Source organism: Ochotona curzoniae, unplaced genomic scaffold, assembly GCF_017591425.1.
Source record: "Ochotona curzoniae isolate NIBS_2020 unplaced genomic scaffold, NIBS_Ocur_1.0 contig_1274, whole genome shotgun sequence".
NCBI lineage: Eukaryota > Metazoa > Chordata > Mammalia > Lagomorpha > Ochotonidae > Ochotona > Ochotona curzoniae.
Window position 1 is genome coordinate 3202623 of NW_024465023.1, and position 18045 is coordinate 3220667.

General features: G+C 38.3%; 1 protein-coding gene across 1 annotated transcript in view; it reads left to right on the forward strand.

Moving 5' to 3' along the window:
* Positions 1-810: 810 nt before the first annotated feature.
* The window catches only part of PPEF1 (protein phosphatase with EF-hand domain 1), an 89717-nt gene continuing 72482 nt past the window's right edge, over positions 811-18045 (forward strand). Inside the window, exons 1-2 of the mRNA XM_041002589.1 lie at positions 811-856; positions 15748-15875. Coding sequence (XP_040858523.1) covers positions 811-856; positions 15748-15875 — 174 coding nt within the window. The remainder of the gene's footprint in view (positions 857-15747; positions 15876-18045) is intronic.

The window sequence follows — 18045 nt, forward strand, 5'->3', positions numbered from 1 at the left end:
TGATAGAGCAGTCAGTATACTACAGGAAAGACTGAAAATGCCCACCACGTAGTTATGGAAGAGAACGCTCAGAAGGTCTAGTGAGCACAGGAGTCGACTTCAGAGAAGCGGGAAGAGTTTCTCTCCCAGATTGACTCGTGAACCTGCAAGGAGATCTTGAGCCTCCTGTTTTTACAAACAGGTATCCCAATCTATTCTGAGAAATATTATCAAAGAACTCATTGTGGTTTTGAATTTTGGCATGGTTTTTAAATGTTTTGTTGCATAGTTACTCTCCAATCTGTATTTTTCTAAAGCCCAGATAATTGAAATTACTTTGAATTTAAAAGCAAGACAGTTAAATGAGGTCAGCTCCACATCCCATTTCCTATATGTCCATTAGAAAATCATACACTCTGACATTTCACACTTTCTTTTCATTTTTAAAAATTCTTAGTTTTGTAAAGAGTTTGATCTGACCCTGACATGCGGGAAACTATGTGTGGCACAAAAAAGCAATTTTTAGCTACTCTGTAGCTGCTGCTCTGGTGTGGGAGCATAATCAGGTGTCTAATGGTGTCTGATCGCCTTCCAGGTCACATGCTGAACAGTATTCAGAAGATGTGTAAAATGGGTCCTGCTGCATAGCCCCTTGCCTACCACACTCTCAACCAATGCCTCCCTTCCCTGCTTCCTGGATATTTCTCCTTAGTGTCTACAACTGAAGGGGATCAGCTAAGAGTGTCTCCTCACAGCATAAACCAAGGGATTTTTCCTATTCTATCGTAGACGCAGAATTTCAATTCGTGAGTGAACATACAAGATTTAGTCATGGGCTGTGAAAGTTCTTCACCAATAGAAGAGACATCTCAAAAAGGTGAGTGCTGGAAAGATGCCTGTGTTTATGAATGAAAAGGAGCAAGTGAGTCAGATTCACGATCTCCCCTTCCTCTTTTTACTGCCATGCTTCTCCAGCTGCCCTGGGTGATTCTGTGCAAAGAATCCTTGCTTATAATGAAGGTGAACTACTGGGGGAACATGGGAAATGACCTTTAGGAAAATATAGCCTTGACTTATGAAATATTATAAAATATTATCTAAGAGATATCTTATGTTTGATTTAATTTCAGTTGAAAGCACACCAGCATTAAGTCTCAATTCAAAATGCAGTGGCACAAAACAAGAAAGAAATGGTAATATATATCTGTTTCTTCAGTGTTCTTATAAGTAGCCATATCCATACCTATGTGACAGTTAGTAGCGTCATTGAATTTTTATTGGATTTGGTAACTCAGTGATTAATTTACTTTTGTAGCTATTCAACACACTACTTTATAAGATTTGCCTCATGTTTTTAAACTGTTCTAGGAAGGATACTTGGATCATTGGAAGAATGCTGGATCATCTGTTCCCAAGAAAACTGCCTTCTTTCCAAATAGATGGCATGCTTCTCTGTACCCTCATATAACTAGAGGCTTAAATATTTCCTTAGTTTGTTTTCCACTGGGTTTTTCTCATACTCACTGGGGTCTAGCCAAAACTCACTTGAATGCTTATGGGCATAGATTCTACCAGGAAATTAAAATAAAAACATGTAGAACTAGGACAATTATATGACTAATTTATTCTCCAACTCTATTCTTTTGTTATCGAGGTTATAGATAATGTTCCCTTTTCTGTTCCACATGTCTGTTGTGGAGGTTTATTAAGGCCTATGACAGAGGGGTTAGGACATAGGGTCTTCTATACTAATTAGTCTGTAATGTTTTCCCTTGGGAACCAGTGTTCTCAATCCCAGCTGAATTGTGCTGATGGGCTAGCAAGCTAATTTCTGAATGGAGGAGGGGACATGGGAAGGTATATCAATGCATTCAAGTTTTCATAAAGATTTTATTTATTTTGAAAGTCAAAATTACAGAAAAGGAGGCAGATAGATTGCTCATCTGCTGGTTCACTCCACAAATGGTCACAACAGCCAAAGCTGGACCAGGCTGAAGCTAGAAACTTCTAGGTCTACCCATGTGGATAGCATGGGTCCAAGTTCTTGGGCTATCTTTTGCTGCTTTTCCCGGGTCTTTAGAGGGAGCTGGATATGAAGTAGAGCTGCCAGGACATAAAGTGATGCCCATATAGAATGCTGGCACTGCAGGCTGTGGTTTTACTTGCTAAGCCACAGTGCTGACCCTTCTTACAAATCTTTAAGCATGCCATGAGAAGAATCTTTCCAAAGTTTCAGCTGAACTAATTCCATAGCGGTACTGTGTAAGCAGAAAGTGAAGACAGCATTTTTTGTTGTTGTTGTTTATGATTATCCAAACTGTTTAAATTTGGCCGAATGTCTTAAGTTTGAGCCAAAAGGCTATTGCCAACTTGTAAAAGTAAATTCTCTGTTTTAGAAATGTTGCATGTCAATGGAAGTATTAGCTTTTTTTTAAGTATTACTTAAAAAAATAATTTATTGAAGTGAAAATCACATAGCAATTGATTAATCATTGTAAAGTGAACAACAAAGTAGTATCTGAGTCATTCACATTGTTGTACAATCACCTACTTCCAAAATATTTTCATCAACTCTAAAGTCAAATCTTTAGTTGGCAGGTAGTTTCTCTCTACTTCTCTCTTCTTCCGTCCACTGGTAACACCCGGTTTGCATTCTGTCTCTTGGATTTATTTACATACATCCATATGTAAATAGAATCATATATCATGTGCTCCTTTGTGTCTGGCTCTGTCCATATTGAAGTACATAATAGTACTTAATTTCTTTTTGCTTTCTTCAAGTATTTCTATTTCTTTGAATGGAAGAGGGGAAAGAGTGTGCAAGAGAAATTGTACATACTTGCATTTGCTGGTTCACTTCCCAAATGAATGCATCAGTAAGGGCTAGGGCAGGTCAAAGCCAGGAGCCTAGACCTTCATTCAGGTCTCCTACATGAGTAGCAGGTACTCAAGTACTTGGGCTATCTTTCACTGGCTTTCCAGGCACATTAGCTGGGAGCTGGGTAGGAAAAGAGCATCTAGGACTCAAACTGGTCCTCATATGAAAGGCTGACATTGCGGGTAGTGGCTGAACCTTCTGCTATTCCACAATGCTAAACCCCTTTCCTTTTTGTTGTTGAATAATATACCATTATATGAAATATGCTATGTTATCTTTAACCAAGCATCAGTTGATGGAATTTGAATTGTTTCCATTTTTGGCTATTATGAACAATGCTGCTATGAACATTCATATATGAATTATTGTGTGAACATGTATTTTCTCTTGGGGATATACATAGCAGTGGAATTCATGGGTCATTGATAGCAACTGAAAAGCATTCAGTCTTTCACAGTTAAGTATAATAATTGTAGTGACATTTGCATATATGCTCTCCCTCAAATTGAGAAAATTCTATCCTATACAAAATTTTTTATGAAGTAGTGTTCAGTTTTTGAGATGATCATATGTTTTTTGTCCATTCTTTTATAATGACATGTTTTATGATATGAAATAACTACATCGGTTGAATTTTGATATAGATTACCTTTTTCATGCCTGAAATAAATCTCATTTGATCTTGGTGTGTTATATAATTTAGATCTTGCTGCTTGCATTTAGTTTGTATTTTGTAGGGGAATTTTGCATTTATATTCCTTGCATCAATATGCAAAAGAAATTACAATATTGATGGAGAACATAGATTCTTTTCTTGCTTTGTCTTCATCTGGTTTTGACATCTGGATAATGCTGACCTTCATGAGGTCAGGATTAACTGAGTGTCAGTTTTTAAGTGTTTGGTAGAATTTATTGGTGAAACTGTCAGGGCTGGGAATTTTCTTTGTGGACAGTATTTTTGGTTTTAGTTATTTTAAGTATTTACTTGTTGTAGATCTAGTTGTAGTTTCTATTTTTTTCTGAGTCATCTTCAGTAGTTTGTGCCCTAGGAATTTCTATTACATTTCTAATTAGCTAGCATTTACTTCTTCAGAGTATTCCCTTAACATTCCTTTTTGTAAAAAATTCCTTTATCTCTAGTTGAATACATCAGTAAAGGTTTGTCATGATTTCATCATAAAGCAGATTCAATGGTGTTTATGTACATTTATCCAAAGATATTTTATACATGTGGATTTTTGCTCATTCAGAAATTTTGGGAAATATTAAAGACAGTTGGAATAAAAATTCATCATTGTTCCACTATGCAGCACTAACACCTGTTAACATTCTCGTAATTTCCCCCCACTTTTTAATGATAGAGTGCAGATTTGTGATCATCCTTAATATTCATTTTTATAGCCTAAAATGTGATTGTTATGTAAACATTTTTCATTTGTTTTAGTGGATAGGCCATAATATACTTAATTATCCTCAGAATGTTGAATCTTTTAAAAACTAACATAAATAACTCTCTAAGGAATTTCTTTTTACAAAACTATTTGCTTATTTTGGATTATTCCTATAATCAGGTGATTAGATCTGAAATGGCTATGTAAAGGGGCTATGAATATTTTGAAAGCTCTTGATAGAAAATTATAGCTATTATTTCTTGATTACTAACTGTGTTCTGGAGAATGTACAACATATGCTACATTTATTTAATCCCTGCAATAGACCTGAGTGAAGTGCTATTATTCCTGTTGTATGGCTAAAGCAGCTCATGCACAGCGAGGCAAGTGCTTGTCAAGGGAGTACAAAATACAGCTGCCAGACCTGAGATTTGAACTCACTCTGTGACATTCCCAACTACCCGCCCCCCCCCCTTTTTTTCTTTTTGCTGTCCATCATTATACCCTTTTATGCTGCCTCCTAGTGTTCCTGCCTAGAAGGGCAGGAAGAACCATGCTTTTATTTAACTTCCTTAATATAAAGTATCTTTAATTGTAGAGTGCTTTTGTAGTTGGCCAGACCATTTCACACATTTTAGAGCTTCACAGCCTTGTGAAGGATTGTTCTCAAATTTTAGAAAAGGAAAGTAAGACTTTGAGAGGTGAAATGTTTGCCTGGAGAATGCACAGCTAGTAACTGACAGTCAAGGAGAGCTTGTTTCCTGTTTCTAATGGTCTGACCAGTGTTAAGCAATTTTTTTCCCCTTGCTTGGTGTTCACTTCTACCACAGAACTCTGGTCCTCGGATGTCATGGTGGTTTAAGATAAAAACCATATATAAATTAAGACTGTTGGGGGTTAGTGTTGTGGCATAGCACAGGATATCTGCATCCCATATTGGAGTACCTCTTTCAAGTGCCAGCTATTCTGTACTTCTGGTCCAGCTTCCTGCTGATGCTATTGGAAGGCAGTAAATGATGGCCCAAGATCTTGAGATCCAACGACCTAGATGGAAAGCCTGGATAGAGTTCCTGGCTCATGGCTTTGTCTTGGCCTTCCTCTTCGTATTGTGGACATTTGGGGAGTGAAGCAGTGAGAGAAAGGTCTTTGTTTTACTCTATCTCTTTCTCTCTTTCTCTTCTGACTTTTAAATACAAAAATAAATCTTTACAAAATTAAGACGATCCCCTTCCTCAGGGATTTCCACTTTTCATGTAGAGAAGCAGTATTGATTTTGTGTTACTATTGAGTGCTTGCTATGTTCATAATTTCTCACCACAACTCTTGGAGGAAGCTTGGATCAGTTTCCTTTTACAGATGAGGAAACTTTGACTTATAGAGAACTGCCCAAAGTTACGTACTTGTTGATGCTCAGCCTGAATTGTAACCAGATTAGCAAATTCTCAAGTGCAATTCTTTATGCATACACTCCCCTGACTTGGAGAATTGAGATTTACCCAACATTACAGAAATTAAACTTTGTAACTTCAATCTCCTGAATCTCACTTTGCACTTAAATATGTCAGTCAATTTTGAATTAGTAATATATTGCCTTTTTTCCTCTTGTTTGTCACTTTGAGAAGAATGGTATATTTTATTTCTTCCCTAGAGACCACTTGAAATGCATTTATTCAATTTATCTAAGTGCTAAGGAGCTGACAAAAGCTATCTATGCCTTTTTGATTTTAAAGTTTAATGCTTAAGCTATACCAAACAAAACATGTCTCTGATGGAGACTGTTCTTACCCAAAGTGCTTGTTTTCTATTTTTATTTAAGAATTAAAAAAAATACTAAATAGCAAGCACATGTTTAACTCTTGGTATGACTATTGGTAAAACATCAAATTAACTTAGTTGCTGACAATCTAAGCAAGCATTCATGGCTACTTTAGAGCTCTCCTCTGACTCTGAGTCCTGTGGCCTCCACCCCTACACCTTCCTTCACGGTGATTTATATTTTAATTTGGGACCTTCATGGAAAAACAATGAATACTATTGTTTCCTTCCTCTTCAGTGTTTCCTAAGGAATTTTATCAAATTCTAGAGGCCCTCTTGCCATTCTGCTTGCTTTTTGCTTCCTGCAAGATCATTGGTTCTAATTACCATCAACAGTCTTCCTTGTACCATGGGGTGCTTAGGGCATCACTGGGAGCCAGGACCCCCCTCATTTGGAAGGCAGAGTCATAGAACAGAGGTGTGTATGTGTGTTGGGGTATATTTCATGATTCACTCCCCAAATGGCTGTGTTGAAAGCTAGGATTGAGGCAAGACAGGAGCCAGGAACTCCCCAATGTATCATAAAGGTTAGAGGAACCTAGTACATGGGCTGGCATCCACTGCCTCTCAGGCACATTATCAGGAAGCAAGACTCGTTATGGGTTGTGGGTGTTCCCAGATGCTTAACCATTGCCTTACATTACCTTTCCTACAAAGTGCATTGTCATTCTCTTCTATTTGTATGTTCTATATATTGACATACTCAAGTGCCTTTCCTCTTTTTTCTTTCTTTTTTTTTTTTGTTTGGATATACATGTATTATTTTTTCTCTCACAATTTTGTTTGTTCTTCTTTGTTGTCTTCTCAAAAATTTCTTACTCTTGAAAATTACATATCTATGGAGGAAATGATAGGATTGTGCAGTTTAGTGAACTCCTATGTTCCCTTTATTTCCATTTACCAATTGTTGATATTTCACCATCTTTTCTGTCTTTCCTCCTCTCTCTCTCCTTTTCCTCTCCATTTGAAAACAAGTTGTAGGCCTATGACATCAACCTCTATGTGCTTCAATACAGTTTCCTAAGAAGAGGGCTCTTCTGTTGTGTAAAACAATACCAGATCATAACAAAGACATTGAGTATTGATAACATAACTTTATCTAACACCTTATATTCAAAATTTCCCCCATTGTCTTTTGCAACAGCATTTTTCTTCTCTTTTTGAAAAAAATCTCTTTGGTTGCCCCCTCCTGTTTTCCCTTCTCTATTCCAAGCTTGCTCCTGAAAGGGACTTCCCCACCACTGCCCCCTCATTCCTCATAGCCCCCAGCCCAGGGGAAAATGATCAGACAGGTTCTTGCATAAACTTGAGGTGCAGTGGAACATTCATAGTGCTCATTTGCTCTACTTCTTGGTAGTACTTAGCATGCCTGCACTCTACCTTCTTAAAATACTCATTGTCCTTGATCTCAATGAAAACATTCTCCTGGTTTGTCTTTTAGACCTCTACTTAAACCAATTGTGTGGACTCCATCCCCCCTGCCCCAACTTTTAATTAAAATCAGTGTGTCAAGATTTCAAGTATTTTTTCTTTAATGGAGAGAGAGAACTCTTCATCTGCTGGTACACTCCTCAAGTGGTTGCGACAGAGATGGGCTGGTCTAAAGCTGGGAGCCAGGAGTTTTGATCTGGATCTCCCATGTGGGTGTAGGGTCCAAGGCCTTGGTGTTTCTTCTACTGCTTTCCTAGGCCATAAGCAGAGAGCTGGATGGGAAGTAGAACAGCCAGAACTCAAACCACTGCCCATATGGGATGTGGCACCACAGGCTGAGGATTAGCTGCTCTACTACCGAGCCAGCCCCAGGACTGCCAAATCTTTATTGTGATCCCACATTTTGTACTATGATTCCTGGCTGATTGCGAATCAGTATAAATAAGTACTTTTCTTTGTAAAAGGAGAACAATTTCTATCTTGTAATAACAATTCTTCATTAATTATTCACATTTTGATAAGTTAGGTTGGCCTAGAGATTTGTATAGTATTGATACTGCAAACACATTGCTTCTGTGAAACAAGCAACACACATACACTTTTTTATTCTGTTCACCAATTAAATGCATCTTCACCTTTCTCTTTATTTGCTCTGTGATTAGTCTCTTGCTTGAAAAATTTCAGGTATTTTGAGACTCAGTCAATGGCTATTTAGATATCCATTCTAGAATTGTGAGTCTGTTGAAAGCAAAAAATACTACTTAGATGATACCGAGTTCCACCTCTCCAATTACTCAGCTTTCAGCCTTCACTAGCCAACTCATAAGGAAGCAACTTTATAGTTGGATCCCAGTAATTGTTAGAAAATCCTGTTATAGAGAGACACATTTTGACTCACTGCAAGAAAGAGCAACACCTTGACCTCAATTGCTAGTTATTTCCCATAATCAGGATACTTGTATTATATGATTATGGCTTTATAGTGTGTTAGCTTTTTAGCAGCTGCAAAGGACAAAAATTGAATGCTGTGTTCGACCTTGAATAAATGGGTATGGCGATGTAACTCAAATTAGTAATTAAGAAAAGTGACATAAAATTGATTTGCAGTGAATATTTTAAATTTTTTTCCTGAATTAGGATTAAAGGTCATGATTGCATTGTTGAATAGAATATATTTCATATGAGATCATTTAAAAGGATAGTAATGCTTTCACATTGCTAAATTATCTTTTACATGCTGAAGAATGTATTTTTTAATTGAAATATTTATAATAATGAATCTTTTAGAAAACTGGCCAAAAAATTACGATGAAGCCGTCACAGTTAATGCAAACTTATCCCCCTGCTCTGAGTGTTTACTGACTTGGTCTATTTTGGTATTGTATAGGTAAAATTTTGTTTTCCTGAACTAATGGTGTAAACTTTGTATAAGGTAAATTTAGGTGATTCTTGTGTTGTTCCAATGCCCTTTTGAATAAAATAGGGTTTGAGATGAGGAGTTTAAAAATCCAAATTCTTTTTTGTTTAATACTTATTTATTTTTATTGGAAAGTCAGATATACAGAGAGGAGGAGAGACAGAGAGGAAGATCTTCCGTCCAATGGTTCATTCCCCAAACGGCCGCAACGGCTGAAGCTGAGCCAATCTGAAGCCAGGAGCCAGGAGCTTCTTCCAGGTCTCCCACATGGGTGCAGGGTCCCAAAGCTCTGGGCCATCCTCAACTGCTTTCCCAGGGCACAAGCAGGGAGCTGGATGGGAACCTGGACTGCCAGGATTAGAACCGGTGCCCATATGGGATCCCTGCACGTTCAAGGCGAGGATTTAACTGCTAGGCTGTGCCCAAAAAATCCAAATTCTAATAAATGTACTGAAATGAATTGAAGAGTGACCATTTTGCAACTACCATAGAAGTAAATTCTCCACCTAAAAATTATTAGTGTTTTTAGAGAATAGAATATTTATATGGTCTCAAAGCATGTTCTTGAATATGGTTTATTCATTATAAAGAAAAAGAAAATTCTTCTGTAGTATAGAATTGCCATGGGGTATCATTCACTAAGTGATCCAACATCAGCTGTATTAAGATCATTAGTATCATGTGCCTCTTAATGTAATATACTGAATGCGTCACTCACCCTACCCAAATTCATAACTTGGACTTAATTATAATTAAATACCTGGCAAATCCAAACTAAAATTTTACAAATAACTGGCTTATACTCTGAAAATTTGAGCATCAGTTAAAAGAAGGGAAAGCTGAGGAGTTATTCCAGAATAAAGGAGACAAAATAATGTGTGAAGAGAGACTGCACATACAACAAAATATTCGCAGTTGTACTCTTCTTACAATTTCCATGTATTTGCAATATTTTCAAATACCAGCCCTTCTCAAATAAATCTTTAGAAATGGAAAACAGATGCTTTCTAGGGCCAAGGACTGTGTGTGTTGTGTGTGTGTTCTTGTTTTCTGGGATGAGCTAGCCTGATAAGCCCTTTGCTTGCTACATATCTTAGTCTGATTCCTGCTGCTATACTAGGATGCCATAGTTTGAGTAATTTATAAAGAAGTTTACTTCTCATGAAGTCCAGTATCAAGGTGCTAGCATCTGCTAAGGGCCTTCTTTTTGCATCGTAACATGGGGGAGGGCATCACTTGGTGAGGGAGCATATACATGAGAAAAACGGGGCCTCACTTCTTAAACAAAAAAATCAGGAATCCAGTCCTACAGTAACTAATCCACTTCTCATGACAAGGACATTAACCTATTTCTTAAGGGTCTCTTTTAAAGGACCCACCTCCTAATATTGTCATGGTGTCAAATTCCAACCTGAGTTTTATTCAAACTACAGCACTACCCAAGAAGCAAGCCTTGGGCTTGTATTTGCTGCCATTTTCCAGGGAAGTTGGAAGCCTTACCAGAACAGTCCCATATTCTAGTAGATGGCGGATATACAATCTCTATAAGCAAATATGATAATAATGAAAACTCCAGTGGTCTCAGCCCAAGTCAGGCCACACCCTCCTCACATTATGCTTTGCACAGCTGCAGCAATATATGTTTTTTCTTCCTTCCTTAAATCCTTTGCCTCTAGAGGAGTCATTCACTTTGTAGTTCATTTGGCTCCATCTAATCAGTGCTATCACACTTGTGCCATGGTCCCTTCCGGGCTGAATGTCTGGCCTCTCAAAGATACATTAAATATTCACAATCCTGTTGCTTTCATGGGAGGCCTCTGCCAGTAGAATTTCAAAACAGGGACTTCAAATGTCTTATCAGTCTATGAAACTTCTTCCTTAAAAAGTAGCTGTCAAAATACTATTTAACAACCAAAACTGAGGTGGGCATTGCAGTACAGCAGGTTAAACCACTAACTAGGACATAGGCATCCAACACTGGATTACCTGGTTTGAGGCCTAGCAGCTCAGCTTCCACTCAAGTTTCCTGCTAATCTGCATACTGGGAGGCAGCAAGAGATGATTCAAGTACCTGGATCCCTGTTAACCATGTGGGTGCTGAGGATGTGGCTGTTCATCAAATATAATTCCTGTCCTTATATAGCTTGTCCTTATATGCAATAGAGGAAGATAGACAGTTAGCATGAACGTGTGGCTATCTCAAAATCAGATGGTGAAAAGTGCCATGAGGATCAATAGAGCAGAAAAAGGATATGGTGTGTGTGTGTGTGTGTGTGTGTGTGTGTGTGTGTGTGTGTGTGTGTGTGTGTGTTTGGGGGGTGGTGTGGGAGGGAGGTGCTATTTTATATACTGGCTCATTGTTTTTAATGGTTGGTTACAAACCAAACTGCATTGTCCAGTACAGTGGTTACAAGCCCAGGTTCTGGAATTATAGAGCTATGAATTTGACTGCATTTTACCACTGACAAACAATATAACCCCAAACTATTTCTGGGCCTCAGTTTCTTATCTGTAAAATAAGGATAGTAACGCTTCATAGCATTGTTGAGAAGATTAAATCAAATCAGCACCCAATTTAGTGGTTGGCATAAAACAAATGCTCTGCATGTATTATTTGTCTTGTTCACTAACTCCTACATGGATATTTGCTTTCTTGCAAAATATCATGATAATGATTGCCACCAGAGAAAGGATCTATTAAAAACCAAACCAAAAACAAAACAAAAAAAATAGCTTAGCAAATAGCAAAACAACCCGTGCTGGGCACAGAAAAATTGGTCAGGTAATTTATTAAGTCTGTAGTGTTGCTTCCTTTGGGAGTCGTATGGTAATAGGTCTTATTTTGTAATTTCATTTTCTTTTCTGCATGGAATTAGTGGGACAGGGAAGGTAAGCTTTTTGTACAATGAAGCAGCAAAAGCAGCTGAAATCTAAGGTGTCCAATGAGTTCAGAACTGAATGGCACAGATCTTCTGATCACCAGGTGGGGATAGGGGCATGGGAGCCAGGGACTGCCTTGGCTAGGGTCTGTCACATCTCGATTCTCTCCCTTGCTGTGTGAGAGGTTTGTGCTGTTGAGGAATGTCCTCAGCTGGCTAGGGGTGCCCTGGGGAAGGTGGGCTCTTAGGCATCATGTGAGCTTTTAGAGGTCTGATGTTGGTATGCCCAAGCCTGCCTTGCCAGTCTCCTTTCCTTTCCTCAAGAGGTTTCTGAGGGCTCTGTCTGAGGGACAAGGACCAGATATGGCTCAAAGTCTACTCTATCGACCACTCCCACAAGCATTCAATGTCTCAGTGTAGCTCTCTAGGAAGTACCTGAGTTGGAGCACCCAGAAAGTTGAGGCTTGAGGTCAAAAGAGAACCTATTTTTTTCCCCATTCCCCTAATGGCCAGCTCATGAAGTAGCATCTAGCCAGTAAGCAGAAATCATATGGTGATTTGAACAGAGAGAATTAGAGGTAAAGAATTGTCAGATAGGAATGCAATGATTTCTAGGTAACTAGAGGAGAACTGTAAATTATTCGGAGATAATAACTACAGCAAAATTACCACTCCCTTAGGGTGGAGGATACAAAGGGAAAAGATTAAATTATTGCAGTTTACAAACTTGGACTGTTTCACCAAACCGAAACCCAGACCTTTGATCAGGAATGCTGCTCATCTGGGGGTCAATGTCTTGGGGTCAGCCATGAGGCTGGTTTTGCAAGAGCTGGACTTACTGTACACTGGAACCAACTGCTGTGGCAGGGAATGAAGAGTGGTTACTAGGTTACACAAATAGGAACAGGAAGAGGACAGGAAGGAGTGTGCCACTGTTCCTGTACTGCCTCTATGAGTAGATCCTAACAGTGAACAACTGGCAAAGGTGCAATGCTCTGCAGAATGCCAGCCTCAGCATTGCTGACCCAACTGGAGAGAGTGTGATTGGAGTTGAGAGATAGCAGCTTCATTGAAGGTGTTCGTGCTCAGACACAGGCATATAAGCCCAGAGATGGCTGAGTGGCAAGAGGACTGGGGCTGGCCTTAGCAGCCTTCCATTACCTGACTTTAGAGAAGGAGAGCAAGTAAAAGATAGAGGGAACTGATATTATGTCTACCTTCCTAGACATAATATCCACACTCGCTTGGAGAGAGCTCAGTGGACATGTTGTGTGCCTTTCAAACACAATAGTACCCTGGAGAGTTGTGTGGGAGCCCTAGCTGTGGATGCAATGGGAAGAGATGGGAAAGAAGAGGAGTAGAAGTGGCAGTGTATGTAAAATGTCTATGTGGTGCTGGACAAATAGCAGGCATTCAATAAACGGTGGCTGGTAATTTTTGAAGGAAGGAAAGGTACAGATGGATTAGGACATGAAGTAACTGGCTATAGTAAAAAGAACCCAGGCTATAGACTTAAGCAAATTGTTATTGGGTGAGTCAACAAGGTACTGCATTTTTGAACTCAGTTTCCTTATGTGTACCAATAACATAATAATACTCATGGAGACAGAATGTCTTGTATTAGATGCTTAGCATATGGTAGATATTTTGTTCTATTATTAATTATAGAAACAACAATAAGCTTATTTTGGTTATTTAGCTTTGATGTTGCTAATGCAAAGTGGAAGAGACCTTTAGTGATCATTTATTCTAATACATCATTGTGTAGATAAAGAAACTGGAGCACAGGAAAAGATCAATAGATCTGTAGCAGTTAAGAGTTTGGGCTGTAGAGTCAATCAGGTCCCTATTCAAATGCTTGCTATCCGTTTCCACCTGGTGGCTAATTGAACTGAAGTTAGTAAGTCTGCAGTCTCTGGTCTTCCCAGTGTGGCAAGGATGGTAGGAACTAATACATTGCCTGGCCCTCAGTGAGTGCTCAGGAACTAGCACTGCACCAGCCTGAGGGGGCTTGGTGCCCATGAGAATCCCTGAGCTGACAAGGTTGGTTCCCACAACACAGGGCTTCTGGGTGAACCTGGCTATAAGGGTAAGAGAATAGCACTTGAGATTTCTGCCATGGCACTACTGATTCTTTGCCTTGTGTATTGAGCAAACCATTCTCTAGCTTCTCTCTGTGGTTTTTCCCTAGGAAGACTGTGATTCTTGACTTTAGGTTTATTTTCCAGAGTTTTCTGAAAGCTAAATAATAAAATGAGAGTCTCTGAAACCCAAGAGCCTCGGAGAAACTCATAAATAAAAATCCTTAGATGGCTTGGTCCTGGGGTAGACTCAGTATACTAGACTCTGGGATTGGTGGCTGGATCCTTGCTTTGTGAACTCAAATTGTTCCAGTTATAATCAACTCAATTTTTATGTGCTAACTGGGAGAAATGATAGCATAGAGAAAAAGAGCCAGCTGCTTGATTACTCCTCATTCAAAACTTGAGGAGGCATAAGAGACTATATTTTAAATCTCATTATCTCTCACCTGATCACTTTCTTCCATACTGCAACTCCAAGGTGGTTCAAGACTACTGGTCCCAGTGTGCCTGTACAGGACACAAACAAGACAGTTACTTATGTTGTCATTCATTTGGCTTCTGCTTTATACCAGATGTGGACTAAGTTCTTTACCCTTACAGCAATCTACTTCCCCATCTGTGTCTTTCCTGATTAAATCTCAGGTGCAGAAGCTGGGGTGAATCATATTTCCCAATTCATTGTATATTGTCATTCCTAATCGGAATAAGATGATTCCTTATTTTAATTAGTCTGTTCTCTTTCATTCATGCAGCTGGCACTCCTTCACCTCCCTTGTAAATAACCAATACACTATGTATAGTGTATATTTTTTTCTTTCTCTATACACTTATGACATATACATTATTTTTGTTTATAAATGTATATATTTTAAAGACTTATTTATCAATTCACAAGACATAGAAGAGATTGAGATTGATTTCATCCCCTGGTTCATACCTCAAATGCCCATAATAGCTGGGCTTTGGCTAGCCAAATGCAGGCAGCATCTGGATCTCATATGCGGTGACAGGAACTTGAGTACCCAAACAAGCACCTGTTGGCTGCTAGGTGCTTTAGCAGGAAGTAGAGTAGCTGGGACTCAAGCCAGCCACTCTAATCTGAGATGCAGGCATCTCAAATAGCATCTTAATGTGCAATGCCACAATGTCCGTGTGTGTGTGTGTGTGTGTGTGTGTATTTAATGGGTAAAAAATGGTATCCTGTTGTATTTCATTTTGTCTCTAACTCCTTTATAATTGTTCTATCTGAGGCCCTATAGTTTTAAGACCTGTCCATGTGGCAATAGGTTTATGTAATTGATTGCTTCCAGTCAAGGTATGGTATGCCATGCAGTGCATTCCACATAGGTACCCATTCTCTTTTCTAGCAGTGGACAACCAGGCTGCCTTGGCACCAAGCTCCCTCCTGCCATGAAGAGGCCATTGCTTCCCTCACATGTTTCCTTAATGAGCCATGCGAGAATTGCTTTGGGTTTCAGAGAGAAGAATGGCATTGCTGCTTCATATGTACACCTAAGTCACACCAGGGGCAGGTGCTGCTGTTATCTTCATTTTGCTGAGGAGGAAACAGGCTTTTAGCGTTTTATAACTTACCCAAAGTCACATAGACAGTAATTAGTAGAGCTGGCATTCAATTTCAGGCAGTCTTACTCTAAGATCTCAACTCGTAATAGCCATGCCATCATTCTCTGAGTGTTTGAGACTTGAGGACATCTTATTAAAACCTTAAAGGTCATTCTCATTACTTTGTAGTTTTTAATCTTAGAAATGAGGGACATGGATAGACTGATCTTTTCCTTCTGAAGCATCTACTTCCCCCAGCAGCTGTATAGTAACTCTTATTCTTTGACTTTCATGTCCCGTGTATCTGCAGTACTGAAAGCTACGTTGATCATCCAGAATTGGTACCGAGGTTACAGAGCTCGCCTGAGGGCCAGACAGCACTATGCCCTTGCCATCTTCCAGTCTGTTGAATATGCCGATGAGCAAAGCCAGATGCAGGTTTGTTTTGTGAGCTTGTCTTTTCTTTTGGTAAAATGCTCCCATTTACCCTTTATTATTGGAAGACTGAAATATTGGCTCCATTTAAGATGTAAGAGCCTTGGTTAAAGGCTTTACTAGATATGTTCTTGGAACTGACAGTTGAGAGAGTGTGTTTTGTGAAGATGATGATGATGTTTTTCAGTTTTGAAGTTCACATTTTTAAAAGCCAGATGTTGAGGTAACTAATAAAAAATAGTCTTATTCTATTTTTGAGTGTACAAAAGTTATTACTTTATAAAGGAAAAATGCTTTAAAGAACAATCAGAACAATTTCCTGGGAACAAACCTGTGAAAGTTTTAAAAGAAAGTATACATGAATGAGGAGGCTCTTTGTAAAGCTTGCAAAAAAAAAGTACCAAAATCCAGCTTTAATGCTTATTAATAAAAATACTTTCTAATAAAAATCTTGGAAAGATCTATGATACAGTTGTCAGCAGAAAAAGCAACTTGTGGAACAAGACATAGAGCTCATCACATACAGATGGAAAAAATCACAGTCGAGTCTGGAAGAAGATACACAACAAGTTGTTTAGAGTGGTTACTTCTGGGGCTCCGAGTGGTATTGGTCAGTGGGTAGGGATAAGAGTGACTTCTCATTTTCATTTGGTATTATTTGTTGTTTTGGCCAATCTTATAATTATATCATATGATGGTCTTTAATAATAAATAATTTAAATCTTAAAGGAATTGGGTTACTGAGTTGATTCTTGGCAGCTATAAAAATTCTACATTATGATTCAATCAGATGTTTCTGCCTTGATTACAGCTCATGATTTTGCCTGCCTTATTAAGCATGGCAGAATACAGTGATGAATATAAAGGTGGAATGAGCTCCCAAACTGGTATGCTTTACATATAAACAGTCTACTATGAGTACATTCTTTTGTACTGTTTTTAATACCCAAATACCCATCAAAAGAGGACTAGATGAAGAAACTTTGGTATATCTACTCCATGGGCTACTACTCAGCCATGAAAAAGATGGACCAACAAAGTGATCCCATCTACAGATCACTATGCTCAGTGAAATAAGTCAATCCTAAAAGGACAAATATTTTATGTGCTCTCTTATATAAGGCAACATTCATGCCAAATACAGGATCAATAGAAATATAAACATGTACATACATGTATTCTCATAGATGAACTGTATAATGGAGACTACCATACCAGGAAGGGAAGATACATTGCAATATGCATCTCTATTACTGAATAAAAGGAGGACTCCCAATGAAACTGTCAAATATACCTTGACAATAAGATACTAGACTTTCTACCATTGTGTGTGTCTACAATGGCATGATACACTTAAATAGTAGAATGTTGAACTTGAGACTATTGCTGAAAGACTAATATTGTAATAATATTGGAGAAAACAGTGGAGGAGGAAAATGGGGAGGGAGGAAGGAGAGGTGGAGTGGGGAATCATTACACCTGTAAAACCCCATAATGGAAAATAATATATATTCATGTTATTATATTATTATGAGAAATAAATGTCTACTTATTGAGATATAATTATATATCAATATATTATGTTATATATGTGCATCTGTATATATATGTTTCACCTACCATACAATTCATCCATTTAAATTATGTAGTTCAATAATCTTTAGTATATTCACAGAATTGTGTATCCATCACCACAGTAGAGTAATGGGTACCCCCAGGGCCCCATTCCCAGTAGCATTTACTTTCATGGAGCCTAGGGCAACTGCTAATTTGTTTTTTGCCTGTATGGATTTGTCTGTTCTGGCCATTTCATATCAAAGTAATCATAAAATGTGTAGTCCTTTGTGTGTTTGTCTTCTCCATTTAGTGTAACATCTTCAAGGTTTACATATGATATAGCATGTATTAGCAGTCCATTCCTTTTTCATGTTCAAATAATATTTCTTATATGTGTACATTTTGTTTAGCCATTCCTCAGTTAATGGATCATTTGGGTTCTTTCTACTTTTTTGGCTATTATGAATAATGTAATGCCACTATGAACATTTGTGTGCAGCTGTTAATATGAATATATGTTTTCAACTCATTTGGATATATATCTAGACAGGAATTGCTGGGCCACATGGTACCTCCATGTTTGACTTTTTGAAAGCCTACCAAGCTTTTTCCCACA